Here is a 15,866-nt window from a genome sequence, read left to right as displayed (position 1 = left end):
CTCGTGTGTTCAAAAATTGAACAAATTTATTGTAAAAGACCACTTTGAAGAGCTTAATAACCTTTTGACAGAGCTAGATATAAAATTTAAGCCGGAAAGGATTTTCAACATGGACGAAAAAGACTGTAGATTGACGATGCATCATCAACTGTTTTAGCTCAAAAAGGTGCTAAACGCGTCCACTTCATCGCAAACGAACATGCTGAAAATGTCACTGTAGTTGGTTGTGTGTCAGCTATAGGTAACATGATACCACCTATGATTATCTTTAAAGGTAAACGCGAAAAGCCAGAGTTCGCTGATAATTTATTACCAGGAAGCACAATAAGCATGGCACCAAAAGGCTTCATGACTACTGAGCTTTTTATAAAATTCTTGAATCACTTTGCTTCTTTCAAACCTGCTGGAAAGATTCTGCTTGTTTTCGATGGTGCTGCCTCTCACCTTGATTACACAATTGTGGAAGCCGCTGACAAACACGATATTGTACTGTATTGTTTATCATCCAATACTACCCATGAATTACAACCACTTGACAAATCAGTTTATAGATCTTTTGAGCATCATTGGAACCAGGAATTTCTAAAATATCAAGATAAACATCCAGATAGAAAATTCAACAAAACGAGCTTAATATAGTGTTCTCAGAAGTGTGGTCGAAATGCATAACTTAATCTAATATAACAAATGGATTTAGAGGTGTAGGGCTGTATCCATTTGATCCTGAAGCTATTCTAGACTCTACTTTTGCTCCATCAGTTCTAACAGAGCGTCCAACAATAGAAAATCAAACTCCAAACATAGCGGTAAATTCATTAATAGTCAGTGATGATGAAGACATTCCATTAGCCGAATTATTAAACAAGAATAAAGAAAATAAATCGATTGTTTCAAAAACGCCGTTCCAAAAACTTATAACAACTCCAATACGCAAAGATTTCTCAGCTGGGAGCTTGCAAAGAAAAAAAGCATTAAATTACTAAGCACAAAAGGTAACTAAAGATCTCTTCAAGAAGCAATATGACAAAAAGTCAGATCAACTTTCAACATCTAAAGCTATCACTCTACTCCAACAGTTACTTGGTACTGTACGGCATATAAAGAAGATCATATGGAGGATATGAGGCAATGTACTAAATGTAATAAATGGTACCACGAGTTATGTATGGGACTTACACCACAAGATACAGATTTTCAATGCTGTTAATATTTTGAAGTTAAAATTTATCGAGTTAAAGTTATCTAAAATAAAAATGTCAAAGACGATTACCAAAGATTATTTGTTATTTTAAAAAACAAAGTTTCTTTTTAAAAAAACGTTTATTGTTCGTTTATGTGTGATCGGGCTTTATTACATACATATGCATGGAATAAGGTCCAAAGTCAGATTTAAAAAAAATATTTTGTTTGTTTATTTAAAAATCTTTTCCATAAAAGATGTATATATAATATTTTTTGAAAGTTACTAGAATAAAGATTTTATTCTTACAAAGTTTATTTCAATATCCCTATAAATAAAATAAAATAAAAATAAAATAAGTTAGGTGGGCCTTATTCGGCTCAAGTACTTTACTTAGATTTAGAAAATTATATATATATGTATATATCTGTTTATATATTTTTTCTATTAAATATTTTCAAATAAAAGGAATTTTTAAAAAGTTATAATAATGGACCAACAGAATAAGTAGGATACATAATATTTTTTATATTTGTTACAATATAACAATATTTTCTTATTTTGACTTCTTGAAATTTTCGGTTATATGTTTGAGTATGATATAGATTATAAAAACCTTATAAAATTTTTTGAACAATGACAACATTTAATAAACCCAATTTTTATATTAACACGTTATTTTGTAAAAATTAAATCTGATATAAATCGATACTGCTTTTGACAATTTTCTGGATTTTGAAAATGTAATAAATATATAATAATAATATCATTTTTAGACCTCTCTCGTATGTGAGAGACGCAACCGATAAATAAGAGCCCTATACGGTCTAAGCTAGATCTTAAAATGCTTTAAATAATTCAATCTTGAATCACTAAATATGATATATACGTATTTGGCATACATACCACAATTGTAGTCTAACGAACTGTGCACCGAAATATTTCCGGACTAAACACAATTAAACCACTGTAGTAATTTCGCGAATTAAATTAAATTCTAATAATTTCGATGCTCAATCAGGCATCATATTTCAAAGATATTGATATGCTGAAAAACTGTAATTAAACTTATTGCGAAAAATATTACCTCGGTCGGGAGTCGAACCCGGATCTCTTATATTCCGTACGAGTCATTAGACCACCGAGGCCTTAGTAATATTGTTCACAATAATCGGTATATATAATAAATATATATTCTTATATTCACTCATTATATGACCAACTTTTTTAACCCTGTCTAAAGATTCCCCGAGGAGTCTTTCATGGATTATTATAACCGTGATAGTGATGCAATCGCTACATATAGAAAAAATAGATCTAATTTCTTATTTATTTTTTTCATTATGCCGTTTAAAAAAGGTGTAAAAAATCAAAATTAGAATCCACAGTATACAGCATTTTCACTGCAATAACCAAGCGCTTTACGCCCCGAGCTAGAAATCGCTAAATTCGATGGGTATTGAAAATTTGAAGATTAAACGAACTTGTAAAGTGAAGTTCGATCTTAATTATGCTTTGTCTCGAACGGATGGACAACTATGTAGTCACGTCTTCGTGCATGCCTTATCAACAGAATTCCCAGAATAAAGTAAAAAGGGTCGGCGCTTGCATCGCCGGCGCTACCCACTGCGCCATCGCGCCATGTTAATGCTTCATTATTTAAAGACTCAGAGCAAATCGTTTATTGGGAGGGAAGAAGCGTATGGAAGCTTAGGGTGAGAGAGGTCCATTCGGACGAGACAAGGCATAATTAAGATCGAACTTCACTTTGCAGAAGTTCGTTTAATCTTCAAATTAGCCAAGGTCTCGTCTGGATAGACAACTATGTAGATAATAAATAAATACATGGTCAATATTAAAACGGAGAAATTTAGGGCATCTACCACGAACGCTCGTTGTTTTTCAGTGAAACTTGTCTTAAGATAAATACATTAAGAATTACAATAAATAAAAATATAAACGTTTCGGCTTCAGATTAGGCCATCCACAGTATATAAAGTCAAAAATATAAAATTCACAAACGTAAATCTAATGTTAAAAGAAATAACTTAGATTTACGTTTGTGAATTTTATATTTTTGACTTTATATACTGTGGATGGCCTAATCTGAAGCCGAAACATTTATATTTTTATTTATTGTAATTCTTAATGTATTTATCTTAAGACAAGTTTCGCTGAAAAACAACGAACGTTCGTGGTAGATGCCCTCAATTTCCCCGTTTTAACTAAGTAGATGTTTACGGCCAGATTTGCGACTAAAAATCCTTTTAATGCATATGCATAGCTTCGTGTACAAGAAGAAAGCGCCGCATCTATTTGAATGAAGAAATGCTGAGTATCCATAAGCTCTTAGAGATTAAGGGTACGGTTAATGCAGTTAAAAGAATGGAATTACAAAACGTTTGAGGGTCGATTGTAGACGTTCTCGAAGACTTGGGAGTATTTTTTTTGTTTTTTGTTTTGTTTTTGTTTTGGCTCAGGAAGTGGAGGCGTGTCGAGTGCTATGGGTCGAGAAAGTGTCACTTTGTACTCCACACTTCTCCCTTGCGTATCCAGCGGCTGACAGCTCTGTGTGGTTTCACACACGCAATGAAGAGTGAGTCGCAATCGAGCATTCGAATGTCCTTGGTAAGTCGCAGATAGTGGTTCAAGATTGTCATAAAACATAAATCCGGGTGGTCGGCGAAACGGAAAAAGAAAGACATAGGCTGAGGCCGACCGGGAGCTGAGGTTTTCACTCGATCCAGAATTTTAATAATTACTTTGGATTCGTCCCAGAAAATCTGGGAGATTCTTATTGCCGCTAAGATTTGTGCGCGTTGACCTGAGCCTAGGGTCAAAAAAGAGCTAATTTCTTGTGATAATATCTAATGAAAAGTGGTCATACGGAAATATTTCTGCTAAATTAGAAATGACCGGAGCTGGGTCCCAGATGAATTCATAGCGCGGTTTCTGCGGCTTAATGAGGCTAACACCTTTATCGAAACGATTAACTAATGAGTGATTGCCAATAATCGTGTGAGATGAGGGAAATAGTTGAACGAGTAAGAGGTTATGCTTCCAAGCTTCTGCAATAAGAATTCGAGGACGTTGTTTAACTCTGGAGCAGATGGTGCGATTTGATTTTTTTGACAAAAGTCCCACCAGTCGCTTAGCGGACGAGCGTACTGCTTGATTGTGTCTAGAGCAAGAAGGGTAATTAGAACGTCCACGGCTGAGACAGGGACGGAACGCGCTAGGAATGCTTGCCTGATAATCTACGAGTTATTAGGGAAAGGTTCTTCCACTCTGGATGGTGAGACCTGGAAGGAGAAGATGAGAGAGAATAAGAAGACGCGAAAGACAACATGTCTGAGGCCACTAAACGGCGGAATAGGGGGCACCACGATTGAGATGGCCACCAGGGGACCACGAACACCCGTGTCGCTTTATCGTCCCATATTTCTCGTAGAACCCTGTGGAGCATAATGAAAAAGGGGAGAAAGAAATAGAAACACCAAGGGCGCCAGTCCAGGGTGAACGCGTTTACCGTCCAGGAACCTGGATCCGGAATCTCGGATACATAAATTTCGACCTTTGCATTAATTAGTGATGCAAAGAAGTCTATGTCGAAGTGACCGAATGATCTGATTGAAGGCTGATGTCGACAGGAACTATTCCGTATCTCTGCTAGAGAGGCGCGATTCTGCGTCAGCGACCACGTTGTCAATTGACGCAATGTAGCTTGCAAAAAGATAAATATTCCATTTCTCACACCAAGACCAAATGTCCCTAGCGACGTCCGATATTAGAGGATGTTGAATAGATCCAAATTTGTTTATGTAGGAGATTGTCGTGGTGTTGCGATACAGAGGAGGATATTAGAGTCCTTGAAATTGCCGGCGAAGCATCTTAGGGCATAGAAAGCCGCTTTCAGTTCTAATACATTAATGTGCAGGTGACTGTCCCCCGGGGACCACCATCCGTGCGTTTGCTGATCGCCGCGAACGGCTTCCCAGTCTGTCGAGGACGCGTCTGAGAAAATTTCGAGGACGAAAGGCTTCGAATGGATGGTATTGAATTGCTTGGTGTTGGAGAGAGCCTTAAGCCACCGATTAAAGTCGTCCTGCAAATAAGAAGGGATTATCATTTTGCTGGAGAAGTCTCCAGATGAGGAGAGAAGGACCAAAAACTTCTCTCTTTCAAATTTCTTGGTGTACAGGGGACTATATTGAATCGCCGGAAAGATTGAAACGAGCGATCCGATCATATTCGTGAAGTATTTTATGGAACAGAGCGATTTGGGAAAATGTCTGGATTAGAGACAAGAGAGCCCTCTGTTTATTTGGAGGAATGGATTGTTGGATTGATTGTGAGTCGAAAATAAAGCCTTGGTATATTTGCACCTAGATGGTGGAGTAAGCTGTCATTTATCATGTCTAATAGAGAAACTTAGAGATGATAGGAGATCTAGCAATGTTTGAATGTTCCTGTGGCATTCCTCGTTCGAGGCACCTAGGAGTAGGAAATCGTTTAAGTAAACCACTGATTGAAAACCTCTCTCTTTTAATGATCTAACTACCGGACGTAAAATTTTACTAAAAATATATGACGCTACTGAGAGACAAAATGGTAGGGATGAAAATTCGTATGTCTTATTCCTTCACTGAAAACGGAGAAATTTCCTAGAAGCGTGATGAATTGATACTGATAGGTACGTATCCTCGAAGTCTATGGAGGCTATTTTAGAACTCGGAAGCATAAGGCGAATTACCGTTCGTTAGTTCTCCAGTTTAAAGTGTGGAGGAGAGATATACGAATTTAATTCCCTAAGGTTTAAAATAAATCGCTTCCCGCCGGATGATTTGCTGACAACAAAAAAGAGGAAGAGAAACTGGTCCTCAGATCCAACTACTTTGATAATGCTTCCTTTGGAAGGAGGCGTGAGATTTCCGATTCACAACAAGCTGACTCCGTCGTTGAAAAGACAGGTTCTGTCAAAACGGATCTGGGCTGAGGCAGGGTAAGGTAAAGGGAACCTTATAATCCGATACTGCTTCCAAAACTACTGCATCCGAAGTCAATTCTCTCCAACCTTCGATAAAATGGGCCGGGCGGCCTGCCGGTCTTACAAGATCTAAAGACCTGGATCGCGATCTTCGGAAACGCCTTGCTTAAGAGGAGCCCCTCCTCAGACGGTGTGCTGGTGCGGGTCGGCAAGGAGGGACCTCCGTGTTTTTTTTTGGATGAGCTTGCGCTATGCGGAATGATTGATTCTCTTGTTGTCTCTGCTGCTGAATCGTTGTGGGCTGGGTTTTCTACGTTGTTGGTTGAGATTTCTTGGCATCTTATTGGCAACCTTTTCAAGTTTGTATTTCTTTCAAAAAATTACTGCCGAACAAGAAATCGTCGACTGGAGCCAAGTCGGATGCCCTCTTTCCCAAAAGATTCAGAGAGGTGACGATAAAAACCCGCTTTACCTTGGATAAATCATAGTGGTGGTCCGCTAATAAGTGGATACCTTCTGTAATTTTTGAAAACGCTGTTTTTCCCTCCAGCGATACTTGGGCGAAATCCATGTTAATAAGCTCGGGGAGGCCTGAGGCTATTGCATTGAGGATCTTACCTCTGATTGAGACTGGCTCTGTTTATCCCGCGAGCGTTGTGGTATTTAGGCTAGGGAGGACCTCTCTGTTCACTTTTGAAGGGGCGAAAAAGGAGAGCTCATCCTTGGGCTCGTATTTGGCGAGTAAAATTTTCTTAAGGTCGTCCTTAAGGCTTGAACGGACGATAGACTTCGTTGCGTTCAAAATAATTGACAGCTATGAAGAGGCGTTAGGCAACTGCGCCTGCGCGCCGAATAAATTCGTCCGGCTGAGAATTTCCCTTGTTAACAGCAGGAAAAATTAGCTCCTCCATGGATTCGTGCTCGACCCATGGGGGATTACTCACCTCCTCGGGATTCGGAGAAGTCTCTGGAAAAATCGGAGACAGAGAAATCATTGCAGGAGAGAACAGTCGGTTATGTCCCCTCTTTGTCGTGTGGGTCGACAAGGGGACATACCTGGTACGCAGCCTCGATCCTCTACGAGGATCGCCTGTTCTCTTGTCAGATTCTCATGTCGAACTTCGACAGGATTGCCGAATAAGATTAGGTTTTCGGCAGGCAATGCCTCTGTCGGTTCGCGAGCGTCCGGATCCGTCCGCCGAAGAGGCCTCACGTGTATTCACAAACTTGAAGAATTCAGTGAGTGCCTGTAAAAATTCCTCCTGGGAGGCTGAGAAGCGTCCTGGGGATCGCCTCGATCTCTTGTCCGGCGGACTATCGGAACGGCTGGATTTCGAACACGATCTCTTGCCTCGTGAATGTTTATGATGCTTATGCTTCTTCGAAACTCTCGAAGAACGTGAAGGATCCCTTATACGTGTCCCTCGACGAAAAACTGGGTCAAAACATTAAACGCGAAGCTGAACTCTGTTGCATCGGCAAAAACAGAAAACATTAACATGGCGCGATGGTGCAGTGGGCAGCGCCGGCGATATAAGCGCCACCCCTTTTTACTTTATTCTAGGAATTCTGTTGATAATGCAGGCACGAAGATGTGACTACATAGGCTGGTATTCATAGTCAGTTCTCTCTCTTATATTCAAGACCGTCTTAAGTTCAGTCTTGAGATGTCACGAACCAATCAGAGGGCTGTATTAGCATCTTAAGAGATTACTTAAGACGGTCTTGAAATAAGATCTGACCATGAATACCGGCCATAGTTGTCCATCCAGACGAAACATTGACATAATTCATGGTATAATAAAATGAAAACTTTTTTAACTCTCTTACGAGCTGCATAACGTCATGCGTCTGTTCATAAACAAGGCGCATGACGATTCATCTCAAATAATCCACTAGAACAATATCAAAGTTAGTTATAATTTTCATTTTTTGAATGAAATTGTGGAAAAAGAATTAAAAAAATTTTTTTATTATTAATAATAATATTAATGTATACATTTATTATTACATGGCATATATTTTATGCATTGATTATTATTAATAAATATATTAATTATTATATAGTATATTTTATTTAAAATCAAAGGATATTTCGATTTTTAATATAATTATTTGGAAAAAGAAATCTTATATATAATACATGTACAGACAGCAACTAAAAAATTGTAACATATTTTTTTCAGTGAGTTTTGGAATGCCTCCTCATTAAGCAATTGGTTATTACTTAATTATGGATTCATAAGTAAGAACCAATCGGTCGGTGAATAGGCTGCATTCTGAAACTCATTTAAAAAATGTCGCAACCTTTTAGATGCTGTCAGTGTGCGTGCGTGCGTGCGTGCGTGCGTGCGTGCGTGCGTGTGTCTAAATTTTAAACACATACAATATTACAATTTATTGAATTATTGATGTATATCGGCATGCATTGTACATGTCGGCTGATTTTCGACTTAGCTCGGATGTCGAAGTGTTGAGCAGCATTTCGACATATAAGCCGAATCGAAAATCGAACGAAATGTATAATGCGTGCCGAGCCATAATATATATAATAAGTATCAATAATTCAGTAAATTAAATTTAAGGTTTTAACTTTAGACATAAACGTACAAGTTCTAAAACTCTTATACATATACAGTACATTTTGGCCAATTTTCGACTCGATTTGGATGTGAAGCCTCGACAGGCATTTAGATCGCCGCGCGCGGGCGATGAGATAAAGAAAATGGCGCTTTCTCTCACCACGTCGTCTCGCGCGCAATCCAAGTGCCGCACAACATTTCAACATTCGAGAAACCATCCCCTCCACTTTTGCTTCACCAACTGATGCCGAGGCCAGGCTCAGCCAGCTTTGACGCGGCTCAGTCCGCTCGGCCGTACAGCCAGCGAGGCCACGATATATATATATAGAGTCTTATATCTCCTTCTCTCTCGCTCTCGACGCGCCGAAGACTACAAGAGCGAACAAGAGAAAGAGAGAGAGAGAGAGCCCGTTCTTCTCGTTCATTTTCAAGCGATCGAAAGTACCTTTTGGGCGATCTCGGCCGCTTGGCGTGTATCAATAAATAAAAAGGAGAAAGACATTCTAGACAACACATATAAGTTTTAATAAATTATAGTAATCATATACCCCTCCCATTAATCTAATAATAGCAAGAATGACTTTAGAATGCGGTAGTTTACAAGATATTAATTGTTTACGATTTTCCGTGCGTTTTATATATCGCGTTCATAAATGTGATCTACAAGAACTCTGTGTGGTCTCGCGCGTAAGGTGCGAGGTCAGAATGTTGGAGATCCTATGAACGAAACCTGCTTTTTCCCTTTTTTTCACAATTTCTTTCTGAAATAAGTGAAGTTATTAATAAACATATTAGACCAAATATATCTTTATATATTTATTGAAATTATACGTATATATACAAATTATTAAAAGTTTTAATCCAACAATTGTATAAGAAAAATGGTTCGAGATATGATATGTACCGAATCGATGGAAAACCAGTACTTTTATATGTAAATGAAATTTGCTTTCCTTTAAAAAAATTCGAGAAATATCATGTTTTTGTAATGATATATGTTATGTTTGGTGTTGACCATTATCTTATTATAAATATTTTTTTATAACTATAATCATTCGAATGCATGAAAATTCTGATAATGAACAAAATTCCGAAAGTGAGATGGTTAATCTAATTATATGGATGATGCCAATATAATTTTCTATAAATTAAAAAACCTTTATATGTTGTGCAATTTAAAAATAATTTTTTGTTTGATGGATAAAGTGGTATTCTTCCTACAGTTGTTGGTTTAATGTAAAATTTTTACAAGTACATTTATAATTTTAACAATTAAATAAAAATGTACTTGTCCTAATATGTGTAACATTTTTCGTATTTGATCGTACGTTCCTTGCCGGGAAAGCCACTTTTGTGGCTTTGCAAAAATCTCGAAATTTTGCGTCATGTGCATGTTACTTTTATAGAAAAATTTTTGAGGAAAAAGAACCACTATTTTAATGAAAAAATACCGGCAGTCTAAAGGTTAATAAACTTTACTTATTTCAAAAAAAAATTGTAAAAAAAGAGAAAAAGCAGGATTTTCGATCGTGGGATCTCCAACATTATAATCTCGCACCTTACGCGAGACCACGCCGAGTTCTTGTAGATCTCGTTCATGAACGCGGTAGATAACTCGCACAGAAAATTGTAAACAATATCTCGTGAACTATCGCATTCCAAAATCATTCTTGCTATTATAGATTAATAGAAGGGGTATATAATTACTATAATGTATTAAAACTTAATATGTTGTCCAGAATATGTCTTTTTCCCCCCTTATTGATACACGCCGAGCAGTCCAGATCGCCGAGAAAATATTTATGAGTGCTTGAAATCAAGCGACTAGAGCGAGAAGAACGGGCTCTCTCTCTCTCTCTCTCTCTCTCATTGTTTTGTTCGCTCAAGGCTACGGCCACATCAAAGCTAGCTGAGCCGCTCGAGCCTGATCGCGGCGTCAGTTAGTGAGGTAAAAGTGGATGGTTTCTCGGATATCGAAATATCGTGCGGCATTTGGATTGCACGCGAGACGACGAGGTGAGGGAAAGCGTCATTCTCCTTACCTTATCGTCCCCGCGCAATTTAAGTGCCGTTCGACACTTCGACATCCGAGCCAAGTGAAAAATGTGCTGCATACAACAATTTCAGACTTTGTACGTTTGAAATAAATAGCCAGCATCGTAGAGAATATCTAAAAGAATAATACTATGCTTGTAGAAATGAGCTAGGAGTTTTACTATAAGAGAACAGAGTAAAGGAAAATTTCATTTGTATGCTACAAGTGAAATTGTTGTTTTACGCTTTGACATCCGAGCAAAGTCGAAAATCGAATATAATATAATATAAATGAACATTGTACATTTCTTGTTTATAAGGAAATTATTTGTACAAAATTGAAATAATTAATGTCATTTGTTTTATTATTATTTTTCCTCTCAGGAGAAAAAATTTTGACCAAAGCACGTAAGAAGCTTGTTACAGGCCTGAGTAGGTCGATAATTCTGATCGTTTCCATCAAGAAGATGATCCAGCGAGGCAGATTCGAGTGCCGCTGTCGCAATATCGATAAACTAAAATAGTGCTCGGTGTCAATGACTTCACGTCAATTTTACTCGTAGTACATAAACGAAATTTTCGTTCACTCCGTTCTCTTATACTAAAGGCCTTAGCTCATTTCTACAGGTATAGTGTTGTTCTTTGAGGTTTCCTGTAAGGTGCCAGCTACTTATTTTAAACGTGCAAGGTCTGAAACTCTTATATGGAGCACATGTTGTGACGAGTCGACTGCAGAAGCCGGTGACAAAACTATAATTTTTAATTTTCTTTCATTTTTCTTTCTTTTCATATTAAAATGTAGCTGGCGCCCAGCGTTGTACTTCAATTGTGGAGAAGGACTTTTCAATTCGTAAATGCAATTAAGAGAAACGAGTGAATAAAAATTAGTCACATTTCATCGGTAAAACAGGACCTCCAGCATCCCCTTAAACCTACATTTTTCATTAAAATAAAGCTCTCTTGAAATTAAACTGAGAAGAATAAAGTTTTGTTACCTTTTTGCTCCTAAGAGGTAAATAAACTATAAGGAGACAGGAACTTCAGAATTTTTGATGGTTTTTTGTCGAGAAAAAATTTTCTTCAGTACTTACAATGTCTGAAATATTACTTTACGTTTTAACGAAAAGAATTTATTCCACAATTTGAAATGGAAATAGAGTGACACGATTAATCACGCAAAAGATTAACATCAATTTTATCTTCGCTGTTGCCAAACAAACAACCTAACGTTATATGTGTTGTCATTTTGATGCCAAAATGACATTTTTGCTGGATAATTTCTCAAAAATTATTATTGCTTTTGTTATTAATCACGTACTACGTATAAGATCGATAAACTTTCGATTAAAATTAGTCACAAACTAAAACCACAATAAAAAATCTAAAAAGACTTTTATAATAAAATGTCAGCGGGATCTTTTAATTGCGACCAGTCCAAATAAAATTGGTGCAGTTAATACCGAAATCAGGAGATCGAGTCTTGAAAAGGGACCATTTAAGATTTTCAAAATTCTTCTGTCACACGAATAAACGCATACATGTAAAACGTTTTGTTCATTAAGCTACTTTTACAATGTTTTCACATTCAAATAATATTATATTATATTAAAATTAGCAATGTAAGTGAAGATTAATGCACAGATGCATGTGTAATAATTGATGTATAGGGGTGCGTTCCGTATACTGGAGTGTTCATCCAGACGAAGTGTGACGTCACATATCGAGATTGGCTCGTGAAATGGAACGATTCTGGAATGTTTTTGCGTTTGCGCGCATTATACATGCTTACATATTTAGAGTTTTTATATTTTGCGGTTATATTTTAATAAATATAGAAAACATGGAATACTTGGAATATTTTAGTAAATATAGAAAACATGGAATACTTGCTTGTAACTGAACCGAACGGAAATGTCATCACAGATCCATCAAGAAATATACTGGTTCAACAAAAACCTGGTAAATGCTTTTACTTGTTCGTCATGCAAACATATATTTTTGTAATCTAAATTATAGGTTATGTAAACATGTCTTTGTTCATTATTTATATACAAATTTTAGCTTATTTAAAATTTCGATATTGTGTTATTATTACAGGCAATACATTAATGTTCATTAGCTCTCCCCAAGCTGTTACATTATTTCCCAACGCTAAAATTCAAGCTGATGTCTCGAGATCTGACTTCATTTCGAGTCCTGAACAAGAAAACATTATAGATAGAACTTCTTGGAATCGAAATGAGATTTTAGAATTAATAGACTTATATGGTATAAGTCCTACAAACATTTATTTAAAAGCACGACAATGAAAAACGACAGAGTATGAGACATATTAGTCAAAAGTTACTGATGCACACAACTGAGCAAGTAAAAAATAAATTTAAATATCTAAAACAAAAGTATATGGAAAAGAAAGATAATATGAGTGAAAAGAGCAATGGAGCAGGTACGATTAAATTCGATTACTTCTTTGAAATGGATGAATTATTTGGTCAAGATCCTGATGTGCAGCCAGTGTCAACTGCGTCTTCTTCACGGGAGATTCATCATGCTTCCAAGACGCTATTGGTTGAAATTGAAGAAAATTCATCCGATAATGATGAAAAAATTGCAAAAAAACAGAAATGAAAAGTCGAAAATGAAAAAAGAAGTGAATTAGCAAAACAACTAAGTACATATGAATAAAATTTTAAAAAAAGAGAGGTTATGAAAGAAACACATCATAATGAATTAATGGCTCGACAAGATGCAACTTTAAAAATTTTAGAAAATATTGCGAATTCATTTGCAAACTTACCAAGTACTAAAAAATAATCATTTTGATTAAGGTTAATCTTATATTTTATTTTATTTCTTTATTTTAAAAGATTGCTAATGATACTTTTTTTAAAGCAATTATGGATAATCAAACTTAAAAAGTATAAAAAAAAGTATAATACTTTTGGTTTTCTATATCAGATCAGTTTCTAATCAGTTTGTAATTCTATTATTTTATAAGAGTCATACCATTCTGTATTATATTGCAAGCTAAATCATTAAAGTTTTAGTTTTAAGTCTTTTTTTGTGATAGACATGTGATAGACTACTTTTAGACTAAAATGTATGTGATAACATTTGTAGACTCAAATGTATAAGTGTTTATTTCTATAAATGTTACGAAATAAATAAATAAATTTCATTTCTAATATAGTTAACATTCAAGTAGCTTGTAAGTAAAATTATTTGAGTTAAGATGGTTTGAATTTAAATGGGTTTGAGAAAAACTAAGTATATTATATTTATTACATGTTATATAGTTTTCCAATGTATTTTTTGCGACAAATAATGCTTTTAAATTAAACTATTTTTGAAAAAAATCGAAAATACCAATAAACTGTAAATGTAAAAAGTGGCGCTATTAGAATGATGATAAAATAAAACAAATGATTTATGAAATTTGTGATTTATCAAAACGGATATAAATTTTCTGCGATCCTGTCCCATAATGCGTGACTTTCTCTTCCCAATTCTGCATTTATATCGTCGTAAATAGCTGCTTCATGATTAACATTGTCAGCATTATTCATCATTGCCTATCCCTCATCTATAAACATGTTTCGTATTTCTTCATTTTCTTCGTTATTTAAGCATATCTTGTGTAACACGCATGCAGCAATTATTGTTGGTGCTATGAAATTCGTTCGATTCATATCAATGTTTTTCAGTCGCTTAAATCTTCTAAATAAAAGAGCAATACAACGTTCAACTCTTTGGCGAGACTTGGCATGGCAAGTATTGAAACGTTTTTGCCTTTCTGTAACATTGCTTTTCTCGATGTAGGGAGGTATGCACCACGGCAAAACGGGATATGCCTTATCTCCGATAATAAATGGTTTGGTTTTCATCAAAATAATTATTTGAATTATTTGTGACATCTTCGTATATTGGCGAATTTCGAAAAATCCTTATATCTGATACTCTGCTAGGATAACCCGTAAAACAATCTATAAGTGACAATTTATCATCGCATATTAGTTGCAGAGTTATGACATGAATATATTTTCTGTTAATGTAGACATCCGGGTTTTCACTTGGAGCCTCGGTAGCAATATACGTTCCATCGATAGCACCGATTATACCTTCTATTCCAGCAGAAGCTTGAAAAGATAGTGCTATGCGTTGGCGTTCCTCTCTATTTGGCCAAAATATTATTTTTAAAGAAATTTCATTTAAAGCAGTTACAACCCGCATAAATAGCAGATAATATAAACTTTCCTAAATCAAAACAACAACCGATTGATTTACAAAATAACAAAAATGTGAAATTACAAAATAAATATTTTGAATTTTTATAACTTGTTACCGAAACGTATAATAAATCAACTTGACTAAGACTCCTCATAAATCAAAAAACAATGAAAGAACAAGGGCAGTAGGAGTCAAGCGCGGGAGACGTTGCGCAAATAACACGACTATCGTAGCGTAAAACTTCTTTATTTTACTAAAGCACATGTTTCGGCTCATTTTTGAGCCTTCTTCAGAGACAACTAATAAACTCACATACATAGAATATAACAATTATTAACTAGTCATGGTGATCTTCCTCACCTCGAGAGTATAAATGCCAGAATTAAATCCAGATAAGAATGCAATAAAAAAGAGAAAAAAAGAAAAAAAAGGAGAAGAAATTTTGAAATTCTCGAAATAAAGAAAATGTAAAACTAATGTATCAAAAAATTTTTGAAATTATAATTAATTATTCCGATGGTTAGGAAGCTCACCCTGATCACAAGATACCGCATCGCAAACATATCATTTTCAAAATTCCTTTTCTTGATTTTGATTAATTTTTTAACGTTAGTTTTCTAATTACTGTCTCAATAAAGACCAATTAAATCAATAAGAGTTTGACACTGACTGGCCAACTTATCAGAAACCGGTTTTTGAATTATTAAGAGTAATGTTTGCGATGCGGTATCTTGTGATCAGGGTGAGCTTCCTAACCATCGGAATAATTAATTATAATTTCAAAAATTTTTTGATACATTAGTTTTACATTTTCTTTATTTCGAGAATTTCAAAATTTCTTCTCCTTTTTTTTCTT

The 15,866-nt window shown here is 35.6% G+C and overlaps 1 protein-coding gene across 1 annotated transcript; it reads left to right on the top strand.

Moving 5' to 3' along the window:
* The first annotated feature begins 246 nt into the window (after window positions 1–246).
* On the top strand, window positions 247–639 carry LOC108720727 (uncharacterized). Its single transcript, XM_018444871.1, has one exon. The coding sequence runs from the start codon at window positions 247–249 to the stop codon at window positions 637–639; it is 393 nt and encodes a 130-aa protein (XP_018300373.1).
* Window positions 640–15,866: the final 15,227 nt, after the last annotated feature.

This window comes from Mycetomoellerius zeteki, unplaced genomic scaffold (genome assembly GCF_001594055.1).
Source record: "Mycetomoellerius zeteki isolate Tzet28-1 unplaced genomic scaffold, Tzet1.0 scaffold103, whole genome shotgun sequence".
NCBI classification, from domain to species: Eukaryota; Metazoa; Arthropoda; class Insecta; order Hymenoptera; family Formicidae; genus Mycetomoellerius; species Mycetomoellerius zeteki.
This window is presented reverse-complemented; position numbering and strand designations above follow the sequence as displayed.

Excerpts from the sequence above, each read along its gene's own strand:
- LOC108720727 (XM_018444871.1), top strand. The coding sequence starts at position 247 with ATGATACCACCTATGATTATCTTTAAAGGTAAACGCGAAAAGCCAGAG.